The sequence below is a fragment of the Mauremys reevesii genome, linkage group 27, assembly GCF_016161935.1.
Source record: "Mauremys reevesii isolate NIE-2019 linkage group 27, ASM1616193v1, whole genome shotgun sequence".
Lineage (NCBI taxonomy): Eukaryota > Metazoa > Chordata > Testudines > Geoemydidae > Mauremys > Mauremys reevesii.
Genome location: NC_052649.1, coordinates 150,650 through 173,363, shown reverse-complemented (window position 1 = coordinate 173,363; position 22,714 = coordinate 150,650). Strand labels below are relative to the sequence as shown.

The 22,714-nt window shown below is 60.9% G+C and overlaps 2 protein-coding genes across 3 annotated transcripts in view; both read right to left on the bottom strand.

Annotated features, from left to right (window-relative positions):
• LOC120392172 (EF-hand calcium-binding domain-containing protein 13-like) overlaps positions 1-11,198 on the bottom strand; it is a 37,690-nt gene extending 26,492 nt beyond the window's left edge. Inside the window, exons 1-8 of the mRNA XM_039516743.1 lie at positions 11,058-11,198; positions 7,461-7,535; positions 6,468-6,665; positions 5,477-5,555; positions 3,477-3,628; positions 2,752-2,837; positions 339-482; positions 193-264 (exon numbers count right to left, since the gene is read on the bottom strand). Of these exons, the coding sequence (XP_039372677.1) occupies positions 193-264; positions 339-482; positions 2,752-2,837; positions 3,477-3,628; positions 5,477-5,555; positions 6,468-6,665; positions 7,461-7,535; positions 11,058-11,083 (832 nt within the window). The 5' untranslated portion in view covers positions 11,084-11,198. The remainder of the gene's footprint in view (positions 1-192; positions 265-338; positions 483-2,751; positions 2,838-3,476; positions 3,629-5,476; positions 5,556-6,467; positions 6,666-7,460; positions 7,536-11,057) is intronic.
• A 3,406-nt stretch (positions 11,199-14,604) lies between these two features.
• ITGB3 (integrin subunit beta 3) overlaps positions 14,605-22,714 on the bottom strand; it is a 40,178-nt gene continuing 32,068 nt past the window's right edge. For both annotated transcript variants that reach the window (XM_039516777.1, XM_039516778.1), the window contains exons 12-15: positions 22,138-22,238; positions 21,362-21,481; positions 17,735-17,901; positions 14,605-16,539 (exon numbers count right to left, since the gene is read on the bottom strand). In XM_039516777.1, the coding sequence (XP_039372711.1) occupies positions 16,471-16,539; positions 17,735-17,901; positions 21,362-21,481; positions 22,138-22,238 (457 nt within the window). In that variant the 3' untranslated portion in view covers positions 14,605-16,470. The remainder of the gene's footprint in view (positions 16,540-17,734; positions 17,902-21,361; positions 21,482-22,137; positions 22,239-22,714) is intronic.

The window sequence follows — 22,714 nt, the reverse complement described above, 5'->3', positions numbered from 1 at the left end:
GGCCTCGTGCAGTGTTCAGATTACTCTAGGAAATACAACTAGGTGTATTGGGGGGGAAAAAAATCAATGAAATTGAGCTAGGTTATTGTGGTGGATGGATGGAGAATTACAGAGAAGCAATGCAATGCTCTGTCCGACTCCCACTGCTCTACCTCCGGCCTCCCTGTCTCCTCCTCCTTTCCCCTCACTCACCCTCAGTCTGGGCAAAGGGCGAGGTCTCATCCAGAGCTTCCAGGAAATCGGTGAAGCTCAGGTTCCCGTTTTCTGCAACAGAGGAGAGCGGGTCAGAGGGGGAGGGGCTGGGAAAAGCCAGCGGGACGCCGAGCGGGGCCACTCACCCTCGATGTCGATGGTCTTCAGCACCTTCCGCATCTCTGTGCTGGTCACGAGGATGCCCAGCGTGTGGAGGGTGAGGAGCAGGTCGTTGACGTGAATTCTCCCGTTTCGGATGGCGCTGAAGATGAAGCAGGCTTTCGGCAATCCTAGAGCAGGCAAGCCGGGGGACAGCGGGTCAGGGTACGCACCAGGGGCAGGGGGCACCTTCCTGCTCTGGAGCTAGCCCCGGGGACGCAGAATCTGCTCCCAGGGGCCTGGTAATGAGAGGGGCAGGCCATGGACTGAGGTGCCTTGCCAAGGAGGCTACAACCCGGGCCACCAGCAGGGATAATTAACGCAACACCTCGAAGTTCCAGACCAGATTCTGGGAACCGATTCCCTCCGGCCCAGCGGGTGCACGAGGCCACCAGATCTGACCGGTCACATTCCTCCCCCGGGTGTGAGCGAGGGCACGAAGCACGGTCCTGCAGGGAGCTCTCTGGGCCCTTTGATACGAAAGCCGGTGCCTCTGCTGACTCACTGAGCTAACTCACTAACCATCGTTAGCCACTGAATGTAGCTGCCTCATAAGCTTCTAGCCACCAAATGGGGACAAACAGCCCATGGGGTTAGCGTGGGTCCCACCACATGCAACGCAGAATCAGCTCCTGATCTCATCAGCCAGGGTGAACACAGACTCGTGCTGCTGATTGCAGTGGACTCAGACCCACTGCAATGCCAAAAGCCTTCCCAGCAGCCAGGGCTGGCTCTAGTGTTTTCGCCGCCCCAAGCAGCGCGCCAAATTGCCGCCGCGGACGGCGGGGGCAGTCCGTGTGCCGTTAGGGCGGCACGCGCGTTTCCGCAGCAGCAGCAATTCGAGGGCAGCTTCTGTCTTCAGCCGGAAGACAGAAGCCGCCGACTTGCCACCGCGGACAGCTGAACGTAGAAGCTGCCGCCAAATTGCCGCCGCTGCGGAAACGCACGAGCCGCCCTAACGGCACACGGACTGCCCCCGCCGTCCACGGTGGCAATTCGGCGCGCTGCTGGGGGGCAAACACACATGGACTGCTGCCCCTTGCAGAATGCCGCCCCAAGCACCTGCTTGGGATGCTGGTGCCTGGAGCCGGCCCTGCCGGCAGCATGCACACAGACTGTTCATACCAGAACCCAGGGGCTGCTTGGAAAAGCCAATGGGGAGGAGCGAGAGGGAAATCTTTGCTTGTGAGCGATGATTCAGACTGCTGTGGAGACAAGCAAACCCCCCGGGGCCCCAGCCCGCGGCACCAGGGCTGTCTTCACTGCAGAGTCACCACAAGTTCCCGCCACTCGCGTTCGCTCCTGTGGCTCGAGTGGCAGCGGCCACACTGAGAAATAACATTCGCGCTGCCTAAAGCGGTCGTGGTAGCTGCTGACGAGTGGTGCTAAATCCAGCGGTGCCTGTCCCTGCCCCCGCGATGGGCCAAGCCCACCAGTCCGCAGGCCAGGTAAGGGTCTGTGTGTGTGGACAGGAGTCAGGCGAGAGGCAACACCTGAGTTACAGCCCAAGCTAATTCTGCAGTGAAGACCAGCCTGCGGCCCTGTGAACAGCCTGACCGAACCCAAGAAAACACAGGGAGCAGGAAACCTCCATCTCTTTGTTGTCTGTAGTTTACTTCAATTCAGCCCTTTTAGGAGCACAGGAGTGGCCAGACTGGGTCAGACCCAAGGTCCAGTTAGCCCGGAATCCTGCCCCCCACAATGGCCAGTGCCAGCTGCTTCGGAGGAAGGTAAGACCCCCTGCAGCAGGAAGCTGTGGATACCTGTCCCCAGGTAAAGTCTCCTCCTGACCCCCCACCAGCTAATCCCTGCTGCTTGCCTAGGGCTGGCTGGCTTTTCCTCTGTCCGTCTCCCAGAGCTTTACAAAGGTGCCATTAGTCCCGTTTGATAGATGGGGAAACTGAGGCACCGAGCAGGGAAGTGGCTTGCTCAAGTCACCCAGCAGACCAGAGAACAGAACCCAGGCCTCCACGTCCTAGGCCACCCGGCCTCCGCAGCTAGAGTGAACCAGCCCTTCCAAAAATCGTGGGTTTTTCTTAAAGCATTTACTGTTCCCAGTTACCCCGCCCCTCAGAAACTCAGACATGATTCACGTCATCTTCCTGAGCATGTCTGAGTGCACGGACAGCCTGTGAACAGGGGACACAGAGCTGTTATTATTTAAAATGGTGAAACCCTCCCCCCAACCCTCCTGCCCTCTCCACCCCCCACAAAAATTTAGTTTTTTAACAAACACCTGAAAGATTTCACCACACATGAAAAAAAAAATTCATTTCCACCCAATATTTTTTTTTTTTTTGGTGGGAGGACCAAAGAAATCATTTCCCACCAGCTGCCACCGGCCTCTCTGAGCTGATTCAATTTCCAGGGTGTGAGGGGGTGCACGCGAGTCCGGGTTACCTTCAACTCTCTGCACAGCCCAGGGCTCGTCTTCCCCCACCTCCTCGTACAGATTCATGTAGAGATTGTTTAAGACTTTACTCCTCCTGCCAACGAAGCAGACGCACACAGAGTCTCGGCACTGGGCCGGGTCGCTGACCACAAATGGCCCCGGGGACGCAGATCTCAGACCCCCTTGTCACTGCGAAAGGCTCCCAGCCGGGCGGGGACACACGCACCACAGGCAGCAGTATCACGCTGAGCCGCCCCGCTCCGTGCTCTGCCAGCGGTGATTGCTGCCAAAGGGATCGGGCGGGAAGGAGGCCGCCAGGAATTCCTGCTCCACGGCCCACCCTAGACGGCCCCACACAGGGCCGGGAGCAGGGAGATATGTGGATATCCAGCGGGACGGAGACTCGCCAATGCAGGGTTCCCACTCTGCACCGCTGGGCGTTTTCCCACTGCATGGGGGCAGGACCAAGCCCCACAGCGCAGAGAGGCCAGCAAACGTCCGGGGGAGCTCTCTCTGACTCTGCCCCCCAGTACCACGGCATCTGAGCCGGCTGATTGCTGGCCTTTGGGCCCCCTCTCATTTCCCCGGGCCACCCCGCGACCTCACACGGCTCAGCCCGCCCAGGCACTGAGGAACAGGCCGCGGGCCGGCCAGAGACGCTTCTCGCCGGGCACAGAGAGGGAGCGAGCGTCTCCTGCTCCAGGAGGGACGCCGGACGCCTGCCGGTCGGTACCTGGGCGCCTGGGAGACGCGCTGCTTGGGATAGCTGGGCGAGGCGGCCGTGCTCCTCCGCGGCCGAGTCCGGCCATACCCCTGGTCCTCGCTTTTCTTCTTCCTCCGGCTCGCGGCTCGCTGCTTCAGCATCGTCTCAAAGGAGGGGCTGATCTGGGGCCAAGAACAGAGGCTCTGCCCTGGTCAGCAGCTCATGCAGAGGCCCCTGGCCCGGAGCAGCTTCCCTGGGGAGTGGCTGGACCTGTGACCCCAGCGTAAAGGGGAAAACTGCCCCGGACCAGGATAGCTAATGGGGGAATAAGCTAGACCAGCATGGCCCTTTAAGGGGAGTCAGGCCCAGCCTTGTCTTTGACGGACCGGCTACCCTCCCAGCTGGCCCCATGGGCTGGCCTGGTTCCGTGCTTCACGCCGGGCTGGGAAAGGGCCCTGGGCTGCCCTCCCAGAGGTGAGAAGGCTCTGTTAGCAGGAGCGGCTGCAGAAGGGCAGCTGGCTCCTCTGGCAGGCCCCGGAGAAGGGTAACGTCCAGGCCGACGGTCTGGGGGAGGTTCAGGAGGAGGGTAGCACGAACTGACGGGGCAAAAGGGAAAAGCCCCCGAGAACCGCGTGTTTGGAGAATAAAACTGGAAATAGACTCTGGGTGTGGCAGGGAGCCCATCATGGGCCATAGGGACAGGCCAGCAGCCTGCATAGTACAAGGCCCCCGTTCACCAGTACAAGGCCCCCGTTCACCAGGACAACTGCATCCACACAAGGGCTTGTACTGGTACAAGGATATCAGCAAAGAAAATCCCCCCCACCTGCCATAGTGATCCGGGTACAAAACCAGCATGTAGCCAAGGGCTGTGGTGATGGGGGAGGTGGGGAAGACAAAGGGGGAAGCAACATGAGCAGGGTGGGACCCCTGAGCACCGTGAGGGAAACTCATTTCCAGCCTTTTGGGGGCCACGTTCACCATGTATGCACACCTGGGGGAGGACTGGGCCAAAAGAAACCTGATGAGGTTCAACAAGGACAAGTGCAGAGTCCTGCACTTAGGACGGAAGAATCCCATGCACTGCTACAGACTAGGGACCGAATGGCTGGGCAGCAGTTCTGCAGAAAAGGACCTAGGGGTTACAGTGGACAAGAAGCTGGATATGAGTCAACAGTGTGCCCGTGTTGCCAAGAAGGCTAACGGCATTTTGGGTTGTATAAGTAGGGGCATTGCCAGCAGATCGAGGGATGTGATCATTCCCCTCTATTCAGCACTGGTGAGGCCTCATTTGGAGTACTGTGTCCAGTTTTGGGCCCCACACTACAAGAAGGATGTGGATAAATTGGAGAGAGTCCAGCAGAGGGCAACAAAAATGATTAGGGGGCTGGAGCACATGACTTATGAGGAGAGGCTGAGGGAACTGGGATTGTTTAGTCTGCAGAAGAGAAGAATGAGGGGGGATTTGATAGCTGCTTTCAACTACCTGAAAGGGGGTTCCAAAGAGGATGGATCTAGACAGTTCTCAGTGGTGGGAAATGACAGAACAAGGAGCAATGGTCTCAAGTTGCAGTGGGGGAGGTCTAGGTTGGATATTAGGAAACACTATTTCACTAGGAGGCTGGTGAAGCACTGGAATGGGTTCCCTAGGGAGGTGGTGGAATCTCCTTCCTTAGAGGTTTTTAAGGTCAGGCTTGACAAAGCCCTGGCTGGGATGATTTAGTTGGGGATTGGTCCTGTTCTGAGCAGGGGGTTGGACTAGAACCTCCTGAGGTCCCTTCCAACCCTGAGATGCTATGATTCTATGAATGCCTATCTGTGCGTGCACGGGCGTGCCTGCATACACACGGGAGCAGAGGTGTTGTGTGTGCTCACGGCAGTTTGTGCGTGCACGTTGACGTGAGCAGGTCGGTATGTCTGCATGTGCGTGCGTGCATTGCCGTCGCGTGCCCCTGCGTCACCGTCTGTGTACGTGCAGGCGTGTGTTTGTGTGCACTGTGCACTCGTGGACCAGCCGGGACGGTTCTCACCTCAGTCGCTTTATCTGCCTTTGGTACCCGCTTCCTGTATCTCACGTGCCTCACTGGCGACACCGGCGCAGAATCTTGCCTGAATTACCAAGAAACTCCCAGGGATTAGGGCCTGGGCATTATTTTCTGCCTCTCTGTGTCTCCTTGTTTTTCAAGCTGGCTGCTTTTTACCCGAGCGGGGCCCAAGCAGGGATGCTGGATCTGGCCTTGCCAAACCTCGGGCAAGTTTGGGTCCCAGCTGAGCTACCAGATCCTGGCTTGGGACTGTCTCTACAACAGGCCGAACCACAACCCAACTCTAAAGAGCCTGAACGGTGGGAAAACTTCACGAGGGATCCTGCTCTGGACCTGAACATCAGTGAGCCATTGCCCGCCCTGGCCAGGAGAACGCACGTTCCTCCAGGTGCAAGGCGTGGACTGTCACGCAGGGCAGAAACCCAAGCCCTCTGACTCACTCTGGGGCGAAGCCAACGGGATCACCCAGAGCTAAGCGATGGCCGACTCGGGAGGTCAGACTGATTGACAGTCACTAGATGCTGCGAGAGTCGCAGCTGAGCGATGTAGATCCGGCATTCGGGGTCCCCCGGTTCCCTCCCCATGGGTGGCTGGGACGGTTGTGCGGATGCAGGCCCGGCTCGCTGCATATCCCCGGAGAGAACGGCCACCACAGCCCCAGTGAGCCGGCGTCAGCCTGCCAGCGTGTGGGAGACCCAAAGGCGGGGAGGGAAGCCCAGTTACCTCTGCTCAGGGCCGCCAGGCCTCAAGGAGGGGAAAGCCCCACTGGCTTCAGCGGAAGGAAGTGTCTGGCTATTCCCCTCCCAGGCCTGGAGTTTAACATTAGGGTCCGACGGACACACGCCTCCCCATGCCGGGGGGCTCGGCTGCTGGCAGCCACATGTCACTGAGGCTGGGTGCAAGAGAAAGGGCACGACTCCAGACCCCCAAAGGGACGGAGCTAGGCCGCGAGGCGCCCCGCGCTGTTCTCGCTTACTTTGCTTTCGGGCAAGAGCCTCTCGCCTGCCGCCACGCCTCGGCAGCTGGGGAGACCGGCGGCTCGGCCTTCCCCGCGGCTGCTCCATGGCTGGAGCTCTGCTGCCAAGCCTGCACGACGGAGGAGCGGGGTGGCTGCGGCAGGGTCTGCTGGTCCGGCGGCTCCCGGAGCTCCATCTCCTCCTCGGCCCCTTTAAATCTGAGCAAAGGGGGAAGAACCAAACATCCCCTAACCGTGGCCAGCCGCACTCCCACGTCAGCCCGACACACAGCCGCCTCCGTGAGGCCCAGAGTGACGTGCCTCCCTGGGGTACCCTGATCATCCACGCACCCAGGGGAGATCAGGCTGAGCCTGCCCCGGAGCTGATTCAGCCTGTCTCCCTCACGTGCCTGCTATATAGGATGGACACCTACGACTCTCCATTAGCTGTCGGCAGGATGCAGTCTATGGCTCACAGCTGAGCTGTTCTGATTCCCTCCTGTAGGGGGCAGTGGTGGCTTGTGTGTGCACACGCACCCCCCCGCTCCCAGAGGCCAGTGCATGGCAGTTACATATTTAACGACCCTGCTTAGATCTCTGTTAATTGCAATCGGCAGAACTCCTTCATTTCTCACAGGTCACCGAACACCCCAGCGCCTCAGATGTGGGTTTCCACTTGCAACCCCAGGTGCAGAGCTCGGACTCCTCTGGTCACACTTAGCCCAAGGGCTTCAGGAACCAGAGTCCCTTCTGTGACTGCTGAGCCGGGGCCAGGACTTTGGGAGACCCTGAGCTGTGAGCCAGAGAGTCTGTCTGTATCCAGGGTTGCCTCTCTGGAGCTGTTACAATCCACTCCTGTCTTCTCTCCAGTCCCAGCGCAGATGGGGGTCTGATCGCCAGAGTCCCGTCCTTGCTTTGCTAATTACACCTGTCCCCTCTTATGGCCGGAGCTGTCTCTGCCTAAGAGCGCTCCTGGCTCCATCCTTCCGCTTGGGACAAGGAGGATTGACTCACCTCTGCTTGAAATCTGGCAATCCTCCCGGAGCAGCCTGATGGGAATTGGGGCGAGGGTTTTCCTCCGGCAGAAACCTGGCAGGGTTGACACCAAGCCTGTTAGAACATGCAGGGAAGGCCAATGGCCTTTAGCACCCAGGGCCCACGGATTGATTTTTGGAGCAAGCTAGAAAATGACACCAGCAAGCTGGAATTTCAGCCTGGGTTAAACAATAGCTCTGGGAGCAGGGGCTGGGCCAGCACGGGTTAATGATGCAAAGTGGGTGGGGATTGTTGGGAAAACAGGAAGGGTTGCAATACAGCAATTGTCCCGCACCCTCTAGTGCACTCCTCTGTGTATGTGTGGGTGACCGAAGCGGAGGGATTCAGAGCGGCCTAGGAATTTAGATGCACGTTTCCCATTCATTTCAGTGGGAAATGCCTGCCTCAACCCTCTGGGAAGAGTATCAGAGGGGTAGCGGCGTTAGTCTGGAGCTGTATAACGTGACAAAAGGGGCACCTTAGAGTGGGTATTCACCAGGAAAGCTCATGCTCCAATATGTCTGTTAGGTGCCACAGGACTCTCTGTCCCGCTAGGAAGAGATATTGGAAGCTACGGACTAGTCCATCCCTGAGAACACTCACTCCCTGGTATAGGCCATGCAGGCTATTCGCTCCAGCAGGAACTACTCTGGGGAGTAAACGATCCGGCAGCCAGTTGCAGGGGTCTGACTGCAAGCAGGGGCAGGGATCTCTGGGGCAGATCCACAGATGGGGAAAGTGGTCACCTGGCCACCACCTGGATTTCTAGAGGCTGAGGTTTTAGATCCACGTTACAACCTTGCCGTAAGAACTCCAGAACGTGCATTTCCCCCTTCTGCATGGAGACGTCTGTATAGAAACCACCCAGTTTGGGAAGCCAGCGGAGCTGGGAATTGACATGATCCATGTGTCTGGAAGGGCCCGGCCGCCTGGGGAGGCGAACAAGAACTGAGCAGGAATTTTTCCGACCCAGCGGTTTTTCCATTGAAAAATGGTGGTTTGTCAAAACAGAAACAGAGCCGGGTTTGCTGAAATTCCCGACTTGAGAAATGTTGGGGGTGGGGAGGGAGAAGGTTCAAAAATTGGCCGAAGGTGAAAAAAAATAATAATCCGGATTTCTGGCTCGCGACCACTTTTTGTTCAGAAACCGAAGCCGATTAGACCGGGAGAAAGGTTTAAAAAAAAAAAAAGTCAGAATTGGAACAAAACATTTCAAACGTATCAAAACCAAAATGCTTCGATCGGCCCAACCCAAAACGACGCCTCGGTTTTCTGGTTCGCCATCAGACTTTGACTTTTCGTCCCGATTTGAGACGGGGGTGGGGAAAAAAAGTGTCCCAGTCTCGCAAATTCGGACGCTGGTTCCCAGCCAGCCCGGGGGCGAAGCGCATCGATTCCCATGCGCTGCTGGGTTGGGGCGACTCGGGGCTCTTTGCTCTGCGAGTCAGGCCTGACGCAGCGAGGACGCGGGTTCCCGAAGGGCTGCAAAGGGAAGTCACCCTCTTCGTGAAGCCCGTCCCTCAGCAGTGTGGCAAAAGCCTCCATCCACCCCCCAGAATCTGGGCCCCCAACTCCTGCTAGGTAAAGACTCCCAGCAGCTGGGAACTTGAGGTGCAAGGGCTCCATCTAGTGGCCAGCTGGAAAAGTCACAACTCTGTGTCCTCCTACCTCACCTCCTGGATTTCCTTGCGTTTCCCTCCTGCATTTCTCTTTCTCCTTATACATTTAGGCCCTGACGCCATAATGCTCTGCAAGGGGGGACCCTTAAATCAGCGCGGTGCCACCTGCAGAGATCATGCGGCCTAGGGGATACAGCACTGGACTGGCACTCAGGAGATCTGGTTTCCATGCCCAGCTTTGCCAATAGCTTCTGGGTGATGCTGGGCCCCACTTTGCGCCTCAGTTTCCCCATCTGTACAATGGGGACAATGATACCGCCCCCCCCTGCGTAAAGCACATTGAGGTTGACAGATGAAAGGCGCTAGATCAGAGGTTACTGCGATTAGTTTGCGTTGCAGTAGCATCTTGGGGCTCCAGCCGAGTCTATCAAGTGAGCTTTAAAGTTGAGGAAACTTTTCTTTGGTTGGATTCCCGTGTGGCTTGAGGAGGGGCGTTCTGAAAAGCGTCCTCCAGCTTCAGGAATGACTGTGAGTGGTAATAAACACCCCCAGGGGGTGTGACAAGCTGTCCTGGCCCAGCTGTTACTTGGCTGTAAATCTATGTTCCGTGGCACGTACCCAGCTGGGACGGGGGTAAGCACACAGCGGTCAGAGTTCTTCACAGGGAGCCTGAACCAATTGTACGGATAATGGGCAACATTTTCTAACCCACCCCCAGCGCCCAGCAGCTCAGCCCCACTGCTCCCCCTGGGGCTCTTCACACCCCTCTCCAGCTCCAGGGGCTGCAGGGAGGTTCCTCTTCCAGGCTGGGGGAGGCAGCTCCAGGGGCTCGTCCCCCCAGTTCCCAGGCTGGGTGTTGCAGGGAGGGCAGGGAGCAGAGCTACCGTCCTGACCCCATTGCTCACAGGAGGGGGCTGGGCTGCCCTGAGCTGCTGGGCTCTTTAGCACCCCCCTTCCCGCCTGTGAGAGTGGCTGCCCAGGGGAGGGAGATGGGGCGAGAGCTCTGCCTGCAGCAGGCTGCTCAAGCCAAGGCAGCAGGCAAGTGGGGCAGGCAGCCAATCGGGGGCTCATATTTGCTAGAGGGATGGAGCCCCCTGCTATCCCTGCCCTGGGCTCCCCACCCCCAGCTCTGCCGGTGCCCCTCAATCCTGACCCGCAGCCCCCTGCTATCCCTGCCCTGGGCTCCCCACCCCCAGCTCTGCCGGTGCCCCTCAATCCTGATCCGCAGCCCCCTGCTAGCCTGGCCCTGGGCTCCCCACACCCAGCTCTGCCGGTGCCCCTCAATCCCAACCTACAGCCCCCTGCTAGCCTGGCCCTGGGCTCCCCACACCCAGCTCTGCCAGTGCCCCTCAATCCTGACCCGCAGCCCCCTGCTACCCCAGCCCTGGGCTCACCACACCCAGCTCTGCCGGTGCCCCTCAATCCTGACCCGCAGCCCCCTGCTACCCCAGCCCTGGGCTCACCACACCCAGCTCTGCCGGTGCCCCTCAATCCTGACCCGCAGCCCCCTGCTACCTCAGCCCTGGGCTCCCGACATACAGCTCTGCTGGTGCCCCTCAATCCTGACCTGCTGCCCCCCGTTAGCCCTGCCCTGGGCTCCCCACCCCCAGCTCTGCCAGTGCCCCTCACTCCTGACCCGCTGCTCCCAAACTTTTCCAGTTCTGAGTCCTCACGCACACCTTTGCCCAGGCCCCTCACTCCTGATTGAACTCGGATCCTCAGCTCTCCATGGGAGACCGGACAAGGCCCTGCCACCTAAGTCCACGTGTAAATCTTTAGCACCAAACTCACCCTGGGTTTACGAGCGAGACCCGAACTTACCTTCCTGGAGCTGCTTTGCCTGGCACACTCACTCCTGAGCAAGAGGCTGCCTTAGGCCGGGTGGCTGAAAGCAGACTATCGGAGTTTGGTGCTAACCGTGTGGCAGGGCTGGGCGGATGCCCCAAGGCCTACTCACCCGCCACAAGATGGTGAAAATGACATCAGCTTTGGCTCCGTGCAGGGGCCCTGGGCCGTCGGGGCTCTGGACCAGGGCAGGAGCCTTGTGACAGTCCCGGTCCGTGCCCTTCGTGAGAGGAACGTGCAGCCCGGAGCTCGCTGCTGGCTCCCTGATGTCACTGTTCCGGCCTGATGTCACAGTGTGCCGGGTGACAGAGAGAAGAGAAGCTGGAGGGGCAGCTCCTGGTGCCCAGCTGGGCTGTGGCCAGCAGGACTCTAGGGCTCTGCCCTCTTCTCACTAACCTGAGCCTGGGAGCAAGGCAGAGCAGCCCCAGGGCTGTCCTAGCTACACCTCGCTGCACCGTGGCTCCAGGGGCCTTTCCAACAGACAGGATCTGTGGCCACTCCTGCTGGTCCCCGTGCTCCCCTCAAAACACCCCACACCCCTGGGGCCAGGCTGGGCGCTGGTGCAGGGCCTGGTGTGTCATTCCTGGGGAGCTGCCTAGAAGCTGGCCAGCTTTGCATGGCCGGGGCGACCCAAGCTTGGATCCGGCCCCGAGCCGCCAGGGCGATCGCAGCGAATGCTTCCCGGCTCAGCAGCTCCCCGGGGTCCCTGCTCAGGCAGTGCGGCGGGTGATAGATCCATCCCCGCACGGGGAGTCAGGCGGGAGGCCTGCGTTAACAGGCCAATGAAAGGATCCCGGGGTGCCCAGGCGGCATGGAAAGGGGCAGCTCCCCTTTGTGGGACAAGGACGAGGGCTCATCCTCCGTGGTCGGGTGGCTTCCCTCTCCCGCTCTGGCCTCCTGGCTCTTCCCCCGACCCCCTTCTGGGAACACCCAGGACTCCTAGCAGGCCCAGAAACCTGGTTACCAGCCCCCTGCCAGTCAGAACAACAGCTGGGACGCCAGCAGGCCACACGCCCACTGATCACAGCTGCTGATGCCCCTGCAGCTACTTCTATTGGTACTGACAGATTATTGAACTCTGCTGGCAGCATTTCTACTTTCCTCCCTGGCCTCTGCTCCTTTGGCCTCTCCCCTCCTGCCCTCGAGATGCTGTTTGAGTCACCGTTGCCTTTTTGGGCTAAGTCTCGGGGCATTTATGCCACTGGAACCGTACAAACGGCTGCAGAAGAAAATCCTCCACAGCGGAAACACCCTTGGGGAGCACCACCCATCCCAGCTGGTTGATTAAGTCTGTGTGATTATCCCTGCAAATCACTATTGTACATTGAACCTGGCTCAGGGCAATTTCCCTTTGCCAGCCCTGGGGCCTGACTTCTCATTAGACCCAGCCCCAGCCAATCTCCCCTGCAGCACAGCCTGGAGCATTTCCTCCTGAGCAGCATTCAGCTGCTGCACCCTGAGCTGAGACAGGGACTGCTTGGCTGTTTGCGCCGCTTCTAACCTGCTAGCTCCTGCTTTGTGCGGGGGTGACACACGCCTCAGGTTTTACTGCCACGGCCCCCAAGGAAAATTGTTCCCTGAGTGTCCTTATCTAAAGCCTCATTTGCAAACCAATAGCGGCCCAGGCGCTCACTAGATGGCTGCCGCGCCTCCTTCTCTGCACCAACCGCCTCCAGCTGCTGCAATTCTCAGGTTTTCCCTTAGTGCCAGTTTTGTAAAGGGGCCAGGCCGTGCACCAAAGAGAAAGCTACTCACAGGGCTGCAGGCTGGGCACTGGCTGCTTTCTTTAACGGCCACCCAAGGGGGTGTGGGAAACTCCCACTGAGCAAACAGGAGCTGGGGGGCGGGGGAAGCATGGCTTGCCTCCAGCCCATAATTACCCAGCTAACCCGGTTACCCCTATCGTGACCATTCTGCTGCACGGACTAGCTGTTTCCGAAGCTGTGCAGTGTTCATTCAGGGTAAGCCATCTTGCAGGTTCCAGGCCTTCGCTATCAGGGAGCGGCCCAGCAGAGCCTGGGGGTGGAGAACTTATAACTGTAACCGTTAAAGACAGCGCCCGTGGCCCCAGCGGCTGATTGACACAGGATCAAGAGACATGCTGCGTAGTGTGGGTCCTAGTCCCTATACTGCTTTGACACAGGCTAGTTTCACCAGCAACTGAGAAGACCAGTCAGGTGCTAACCCCCTGGCTGGGATGCTGCTCGCTGTGGGGGTCCCCAGGCTGCCCCACTTCCCCGGCTCTGAAAAGTCCTAGTGGCACCCGCCCCCTGGCATGGCCACACACGGAGACCGGGAGCTCACCTCCGACAGAAGAGCCCAGGGGAGTTGGTTTGCTAAAGCCGAGATGGGGAAATGCTGAAACCCTGCCCGGAGATAGGCCAGAGTAACACCGTGAGGCAGGCTGCCAGTAGCTTGCCTGCCCGGTAGCCGTTGTTTAAAAGGGCTGTGGAAGGGTTCCGAGTGCTATTTACGACGTAGTCTGTGTCCATTGGAAACACACACACAAAGTCCCTGTGCAGGACTCGGTCGGAAGCCGACTGGGGCCTGTTAAGGCCTCCGCTCAGGGAGTTCAGACAATTGCCCTGCGGTTTAACTGTGTGTTATGTTTTCTGCCCAGGCCCGAGAAGGCAGAACGCTGGCTCAGTGCAAGAAGGGGAACTCAGTACGTAACACTGGCTCAACATCTACGCCCGTTTCACTCTTCTCGGCGCTCCACCCTCTCCATCCCAGGCCGCTTGCTGCAGAGAACCCCAGGGTCAGTTTGACTGGGTGCAGCCAGACCCTCGCTGCCAGGGCTTGGCACCCGGCGGCCCCTCTGCTGCTGTTTGTCCCCCAGAATCTTCGCTTTTAAACGCCATTGTTAATGCCGGGCTTGCTCGCGCAGCAAAGGAGGGGACGGTCGCAGATCTCCCCACCCGAGCAGCAGGCCGTGCAAACTGCCGTCTCAAAACCTGCCCCTCATCGCCCTGAGTGGCCACTAGATGTCCCCACCGTTCTGGCCCGTAACGCTCAGCCGAGATACCAGTTCCTGCAGGCCAGAGCACGGGCTGAATGTCCCGGGTGGATCTGCCCCAAAGTTGAGAGCATTTGAATCCGGAGTCACACTCGTTAGAGGGGCCAGAAGCCAGCTGCAGCCTGGCGTGGCAGGAGCAGGGGAATCCCCGCCCACCTTGTGCTTCCCTTTTCTTTGCACCCCGGGGCGTTTCGTTCATCCGGCCCGGGGCCAGACGGAGCCTGATCCCTGACTGAGGCTCCCCCAGCCCCGAATAAAGAGGCAAGCGGCTGCAGGGAGCAGTGCGCGTCAGGGCTCTGGCAGAAACAAACCAACCCCAACCCCCAACGTTTCAGTTCCAAATTTCCTTCCAATTCATTTTTTAAAATTGGCCCCGGTTGCTTTGATTTGGTCAAAACAAAAACATCCTGGGCAATCCAACCCCATTCCCCGCCCACGTTCCCATTCGCTGAAACTGTCGAAAAATTCACTGTCTGACCAAAAACTATTTTTTCCCCGACTTTTTGAACTTGCCAGCGCCTGCCCAATTCATTATTCACTCAGCGCTCGCTGCTGCCCGCAGCCGCCCCCAGGAGCTGCCAGCGCTGCCGCCAGGCGCTGCCCCCACAGCCTGCAGCTAAAGACCAGACCCTCGTTAGTGCAAAACTTTTTTATTTGGTGCTGTATGAAAAGTCTGAGGTTGGGCCGATCTCAGTTGCGCCCTGGGGAGACCCAAACTCCCCTCCTCTCCCCAGCCCTCGGGATCTTACCCTTGTTCTCAGCAGGCATCAGAGCCCCACCCCCATTGCCCTGCGGGTGCCTCTGGGAGATCGGGGGGGCTCCTTGTGCCTAGCCTGGGTTGACGTAGTCTAGACTCCAAAGGGAGGGTACAGAAGCTAGAGCGGAGCTGGGCATGGGAGCCAGCCATCCCTGCCCCGTGCTGCAGCCTCTGGGGGTTGCAGCTGCTCAGGAGGGAAGAGCTGGGGGGTAGCTCCTTGCCCTGGCAGGAGGGGGCAGTGCTGGTGCCCATCCAGGGCAGGGGGTAGCGTGTCTGACTCTGCCGCTGCTTGGTCTGCAGAGTAGCTACCAGGGCAGCGCGGGGTTCCGGGCACAGCCCGAAAACAGGCCTTGGCCGCTGTCCTGCACGGAGGGGAATTCGCTCCCCAGCTCAGGCCTGGAAAGCTGACAATGTTCCCCCTTCCCTTTGCCCCCCAAAACCACTGGTGGGGTGACAATCTCCCGTATCCTGGCTGGAACACCGTCCAGCTGAGGCTCTGAAAGCCCTTTAACATTCACTCACAAAGCCCTGCAAGCCCCCGGAGAGGTAGGTACGGGCCAGGAGACCCATTTTTGGCAGATGGGGAAACTGAGGCCTGGCGTGGCACAGTCCAGGTCGTGCAGGGAGCCGGTGGCAGGATCAGGAGGAGAACCCGCCTCTCTTGCGCTAGCCCCGTGGCAGGAAGCTCGCCCCCATCTTTGGCTGCCGTTCCAGGGAGAGCGAGAAGAGGTTGTGTCCCAGGGGCCGATTCCCCAGTGTCCCACGTCCTGGCAGTGACATTTGGCCGCAGGCCAGTGGCTGGAGCCCCCCTTATTCGTTTCTTTGCCTGACCACTAGCTAGCACTTCCCAGCGCTGGACGGCAAAGGCGCATCAGCATCATGGTACAGGGGGGGAAACCGAGGCACGGGGTGGCCCTGTGTGACACACCAGGCTACTTGCTGGGGGCTGGAGATCCTGGTGGATCTAGGCTGGGGTGGGGCAGGTCTGGGGGGAGCTGGTGTCCCAGCCCCTTGTGCTCCCCTGTGTCACAGGGGCGAGAGCTGACACAGGGGCCTTGGCCCAGCAGGGGCACTGGCAGAGCCGATGCTACAATCATCTGCTTTGTGTACAAACGCAGGGGGACGGTGGGGGAAGCAGCACGCGGCCTGGCCAGGGCATTCTCGGGGCTCGCGTGGTTTCTCTCTTCCTAGGAAGCAGCCGGGCCAGAGCCAGGAGCCTGTGATGGGCCGGGAGCAGGTCCGGCGTCTTGCTAGCGGGCCAGGAGGGGGAGCAGCGCCCAGGCGGGGCCAGTCGCGTGCAGAACGTGCCCCACAGGGACTCCTGGCCAAGCCGTTCAGAGCTTTCCCTTGCTGGCTGGAGAAAGGCAGGGAGCCGGGCTGAGGCCGGGCTGTTCTCATCCAGCCTGCGTCAGGCTCAGCCGCGAGTAGCCCCATCTGGAAGGGAGCTCCCAGTCCCCGCGGCCGGCCCGCACGCCCGCCACGGCGAGGCTGGCTGCTCCTTGTTCCGTGTGCAGAAGGCAGGCCGGGCCCGCCCCCAGGCACGCCGAGGTAGCGACGGGACAGTGATGTGGCTGGAGGGGCCCAGCCCTGCGATACAGTGGAGTGACACGGACCCCAGGTCCTTGGCGCCTGCCGGAGGGATCGTCATTAAATTACACAGACGCGCCCGCGCCGGCTCGTCCGTAAACGGGAAACGTCCCTGCTCCGGAGCGGGTCCCAGGGCCGGCGCCGGGGGAGGGGAAGGCGGCCTCCTTACGAATTCCCGCGGTATGTGATGTTCGTGAAGGTGGAGGTGGCGCCTTTGTATAAGGGGTTGTTGGCCTGTAACAGAAACACAAACAGATGTCATGTCACACAGGCCTGCTCGCCAGCAGGCCGCAAAGCACCCAGGGAAGGTAAATAGCATCATCTCCCCTTTATAGATGGGGAAACTGAGGCCTCCTGACCCTACGCATAGGCCCCCCCCCCGCCCCACTCCAGCTCACCTGCGCCTCTGCCTCCTCCCCTGAGCGGGCTGCCGCATCCTGCTTCTCCCTCCTCCCTCCCAGCGCTTGCACCACTAAACAGTAGGGAGCTGCGGGTCGGGATTGAGGGGCACTGGCAGAGCTGGGGGTGGGGAGCCCAGGGCTGGGGTAGCCGGGGGCTGGGGTCAGGATTGAGGGGCACCGGCAGAGCTGGGGGTGGGGAGCCCAGGGCCGGGGTAGCAGGGGGCTGCAGGTTGGGATTGAGGGGCACTGGCAGAGCTGGGGGTGGGGAGCTCAGGGCCGGGGTAGCAGGGGGCTGCAGGTCGGGATTGAGGGGCACGGGAGAGCTGGGGGTGGGGAGCCCAGGGCCGGGGAGCCCAGGGCTGGGGTAGGTGGTCAGCGCCGTGGGCAGGGAGTTTTGCCCAGGGTCCGGCTCTACGCCGGGCGGCCAGGATCACTGTTACCAGCACTGCTGGATTTCAAAGAACGGGGCCTAATAATTTCATCAGCCGCTCGTGCCCTGCGGGGGCCCCTGGAGAGGTGCAGAGCTGCCTCGAACCTCGGGGGTGGGGGGGGACGGGACGATCTTCCACTGCCCCAGCCGCCCCCCTCCCCCTTTGGTGCCGAATTCCCCGCACTCCGTGTCTCAGCCTTTCCGGCTGGGCCGGGCCGGCGCAGGGATGGAAAAGCAGGAGGGGAGTGAGTCAGAAGGACGTGCTGGGGACGGGGGAGGCCGCGGGGACAGTCTCTCCTGCATGCGCACAGCCCTGCTGACTGGCAGGTGTCCGGAGGGCAGTGCCCCATGGCCAGACTTGGGCTCCCCCTCCCCAAGGCCCTTGATCGTCCCCTCCCAGCACCCTTCCTGCCAGAGCATCTCCTGGCTCCCCAGCACCTACCCAGGTCCCCTCTGACCCGCCAGGCCCAGATACCCAGGGCATCTGGGTTCCTGCCTGAATCCCCCACGTTGCCCCGACGGGGGGTGGCAGCCGAGCGCCGTCACCCCCCCACCCCGTGCTGGCGGGAGAGGGGCGGGCTGCCCACCCCACCCGTACCGTGTCCCATTTGGCCCGGGCCCTCTCTTCCTCGAACTTGGCGAACTCCCGCCGGTCGTGGACGGTGATCAGGAGCTTCCAGATGAACAGGGTGACTAGGCCGATGAGCAGGATGGCCCCCGCCACCAGGAGCAGAACCATCAGGATGTCCGGCCCCTTGGGACAGTCTGGCAAGGGAAGGAGGGAATTAGTGCTCGGCCATTCCCTGCTTAACCCAGCGCATCCACTGCAGCTGAGCTTCTTCCGCCGGCAGCAGTAGCGGGTCTCTCATCCTGTGCTGCGAGAGGGCAGCATTTCGCCCACATGCAGGGCCGGGTCCGGCACTGAAGCAGCCCCCTGGAGTTACTCTTGGGCCGACAGGTGAGGTTGGCCTGGCACCCAAATCCCCCTGCAATGCACCCTCGCTCCCTCTGGCTCCTTGGAACGCCGCAGCCGATGCGTCTGCAGGGCCAGGGCGCTCCAGGTTATGCAACCTTAGGCTAAAGCCTGGATGTTCCCAAGTGTCTCACGCTGGCTTCGCATCCCACAGCTAGAAACGCAAGGGGCACAGCCTGCAGCAGCAGGGACCTGAGCCTCCCTGCCCTGCCCGTAACAGGGAATCACACACTATCAGGGTTGGGAGAGACTTCGGCTCATCTAGTCCAATCCCCAGATTTTTGCCCCAGATCCCTAAAGGGCCCCTCAAGGGTTGAGCTCACAACCCTGGGTTTAGCAGGCCAATGCTCAAACCACCGAGCTATGAGCCGTGCCCTGCCGCCCAGGGTGCTGGGAGGGTGACCGCGGTACAGACTGGGAGGTGCCCTGATGCTCTGAGAACGGGGGCCGGTCATACATCTGGCTGGAGCCAGCCGGTCCCCTCTCGTTAACCTGCTTTCCTCCACACGCCTGATGGGCGAGGCAGCTGGCAATCGCGGAGGACACGGGATGCTGCCTGGCACCTGCTCCCCTTGGGGAACGAAAGGCTCCAGGGCTGGGGGCAGGGTAGGTGGAGTTCCCTGGCTTCTAACACCCCCTGAGGGGCCGCGGTTCTTGCGGCTTTGCTTGTTTCCATCTGTCTGAAACTTCCTCCCCCGCACCGGGCAGGTTGGCTCTGCACCGCCCCCGCCCCGTCCTGAGCCGGCGTCTGCTAACACCTCCTGGGTGTGGCCGTGTCTGACGGAGGAGGGGACACACCCGCTCCCCAGCCTCTGACGCGACGTGCAACCCAAACAAACCTGCACCACCTTTGCCCTCCTGTCTGTCAGGCCCGGCGCTCGGCAGCCAGGCTGTAATTACACCTGGCAGCTGCTTTCCTGCCTCTGCTTTCCAAGGCGCTCGGGGAAAGGCTGGGGATGCCAGCGGCCCCCTGCGATGGGATGCACCAGGGCAGCGGCTGCCTCCTGCTGGGGGGGTCTGCGTGGTGTTATACCCCTCCCGCGCAGGGGACACCCTGCTTCTGTCCATGCCCCAGGCTGGGGCCGAAAGAGCCCCGAGGCTCCCCCAGATTATGCTGCAGTGCAGAGGGGTCAGTGCAAAGCTGGGGAGCCCCAGGCGTTCTCTGCACGGGGCGAGGTCTCTCCTGAGCTCGGCCCCCCGACGTGCGCCCACTCTACTGAGCTGTGGAGACCAGGCAGGGCCGGGCCGGGGGAGACGGCTGGTCTGTGCAGCCCACGCTGGCTGCAGGGAAGTGCCGAGCAAAGCAGCAGCACGGGGAGATGGAGACAGGAAGTCCCTGTGCTGAATGGCGTGAAACAATCCAGTCACGTTCTCACTCAGCCCTCTCAGACGCTCAGGCCCTGAGCCGCACCAGCCAGGACAGGCAAACGGCGGCTCTAAATCCTGCTCTGGCCTGCTCCCGCCATGCCGTTCTCTTGGCCGAAGGCCGGTCAGCCAGGTATCCCCCAGGGGCTGGTCGCGCTGGCAGAAAGCGGCCGCAGCAGAGCCCAAGGGGCTGAGAGATTGCCAAGACTTTCCACCCCCCACGGACATCTGGGGAAGCTGACGGACCTGAACTCATTACGTGGGGCCAGTCTGTATGAACAGGGCCTGGAGGAGGAAATGGATCATGTCCGAGGGTGACCAGATGTCCTGATTTTATAGGGACAGTCCCGAGTTTGGGGTCTTTTTCTTATATAGGCTCCTATTACCCCCCACCCCCCGTCCTGATTTTTCACATTTGCTGTCTGGTCCCCCTAGCGCGTCCACAGAGTTATTTGTTCTGTTGCTCATGTTTCGGTTGCATGTGCCGAACGCAAGGGGAGGGGTCTCGCTCTCCCGGCGGCGCGAAGCACGGAAGGTTGCAGCTGGGTGACGGACACCAGAGCCCACCCGGGCTCCAGCTACCCTGGCCCGAAGCCGCTCCTGAGCCGGGGCCGCCAGACACGAGGCAGAATCGTTTCAGATCATCATATTCAGCCTCCGAAAAATGCCAGGGAGGAATCCGACCACAGAAGGGCCTGTAGCCCCTAGGGGAAGGAAAGGCTGGTTGCCGCCCGCGGCGCGGAGGCTGGCACGTAATGTGGGCTAACTGCTTGGCGCTAGTCCCTGGGATTTCCCAACAACACCCCGCAGCATTAGGACGCTGAGCCTGCTCCTCGTCAGCATTGGGAAACAACATGGTCTGGCCCTTCCCTCGGGATGTGTGTAAACACCCTCCCCCGTTCGGTACTACTGTCATATAAACAATACTAGAACCGAGCCGGCCTGACCCCCGGCTCCTGCTTTATTCATTAGAACGCCTCTTGCCTTTAGAAATTAAATCCACATCACCCAGCCATGGGGAGACCTCCTAAGCAGCCCCCCTGCGTGCTGTACCCCACTTCCCTGGGGAACCCGTCGGGGACGATCGCCAGTTTGCTGAATTCAGATCCTGGCCGGTGGGCTGGATCTGGCGTGTCTCCAGCTCCGTCATGAGCCGGGGACCTGTGTCTCCTGGCCGAGGGTGAAGGGGGGGTCTCAGAAGTGGATTAGGATAAAAGGGCAGATGCAGGACAGAGAATTAACCAAAAAGGGGGAGAGAAGGAGCCCCCAGAAGAGCTGGACAACCAGCGGAGCAGCCACCGGGGCACCGGATGCCAACTCCTCCCTGATTCCCGGGTGAATTCCCACTGGCCGCACCACTTGCTTCTCAGGAGCCAGTGAATGGCAGGGGCTGGGTTCAAGGGAGAAAGGGGAGCATGAAACCTACACCCCAGCAGCTCAGGTCCTGTCCCTGCAGTGTGCCATAAACCTCCCCCCCCTGTATGAAACAGGCCTGGCCTGAAATTCACACCCTGCCTATTATCCCTGGCCTAGCTGCTGTTTACTCCCAGGGCACGTCCGGCCTGTGATCACAGGGCGTGAAAGCAGCTTGGGTCCGGAGCTGTACAAATCCGCCCAGCACCCCGGGCTCCGCAGCTGCCGCAGCTTCACTGCTAGCGGGATTCAAAGCTGTCGGCTCAAGCTGCCGCCCCGCCCTGTGACACCCGCCCGGACAGGAAGCAGCTGCCCAGGCTGGAGAGAGCCAGGGCAGCCGACCTGCCCTGCGGAGATCCCATCCAGCAGCTGGGTTCCTCCGGGGCGCCTGGCTGCGTATCCCCGCTCCCAGCGGCAGGAGCGGGGCCAGCCCGGGGCTAACCCTCCTGGGCCGTCGCTCGCTCCCTGCCTCACCTCGCTCCTCGATCACGTAGAGGATGGATTTCCCGCTGGAGTCCTCATAATACTGAAACCGCACCACGCAGTCATCCTCATCCTTGTAGGTGCAGTTCACCGCGTCTTTACCTGTGTCACCTGCGGGGGGCGAAGGAGAGGCCGTCAGCCCAACCCGTGCGCCCCGGGCGGGGTTAAGCGGACGCTGCCCCGCTGGGCAGACAGCGAAGCTGGGGCCGGGCCTGCGAGTTCCCCGTAGGCTTTGTCTAAACGGGGAAGAAGGTCCTAGGCTGAAACAGGAGCCGAATCCTGCTGTGAGATCCCCTCAGCGCTGGGGTTATTACCGAGAGCTCCGGACCCGCTGCTCAGAGCGGCCGCTGCTGCGGGGGCACCAGGATCCCGGCGCTGGCTGGGCCTGGCTGAGCAAGGTGTGAAATCCCCAGGGGCACCCACCAGGCTCTGCTCCTGCTCCTACGGACGGCAGGGCCCACCTCCCGCAGAGCTCAACGGGAGCGGGACGGGGCCCCCATTCTGTAGTCGCTTTCCTGGCCAGCGCCGCGGGGAAGGAGGCTGGGGCCGGCCACGCGGGGCGGAACGATGCTCGGCGGCCAGGGCGCTGAGCTCCGGCTGCATCAGGCAGGTGGCCCAAGCAGAGGTCAGGCGAGGCTAACGGGTGCTAGTGACACTCAGTGGCAACAAACGCCAATGATCCACCACCCTGCCGGGCGTTCTCGGCTCAGCACCGAGCAGCCGATGTCTGAGGCCGCGGCTGAGAGCCCAGCTCCTCCCGCGCTCACCGAGTTCCTGCACCAGCTCGATCTCGTCACGGCAGGTGTAGCTGCAGGTTTGCTGCTCCATCAGCGTCCCCCTCTCGAACTTCTTACACTCCACGCAGTCCCTGAGGAGGAAAGAGTGACGAAGGACAGGAACATCAGGGGATGTAGGTGCAGCTCCAGGGGAGAAGGGTCCCCCCCAATCACCCCAACTGCTTCACATTGTTCCCCATCCTCTGTCCCTGCTTCCCAGCGGGGATCCCCTGTGCTCCCCAATGGGGCCTGGCCCCTGACACGGCCACTGGTCTCGACCCTGCCTCCTGCAAAGTGCCCCTGGGTGCGTGGGAGGCTTCCCCCAGGGATCCCAGGGAGGGGGACCCTGATTGTGACTCTCCCACGCAGGAGAGACCCTTTGCCCTGCATCCACCCTGATTTCACGCTGGACGATCGGCCGCCTCATGGCATCAGGGTCTCACAAACCTGCCCCCCACCCCCGATTGCAATCACAGCATCCCACAAAGTCTAGACCCTTCCCAATGAGGTGCCAGCCGGAGCCATGCACTGAGCCCACGCCAGCGCCACCCGCTGAGATCCCCGCCGC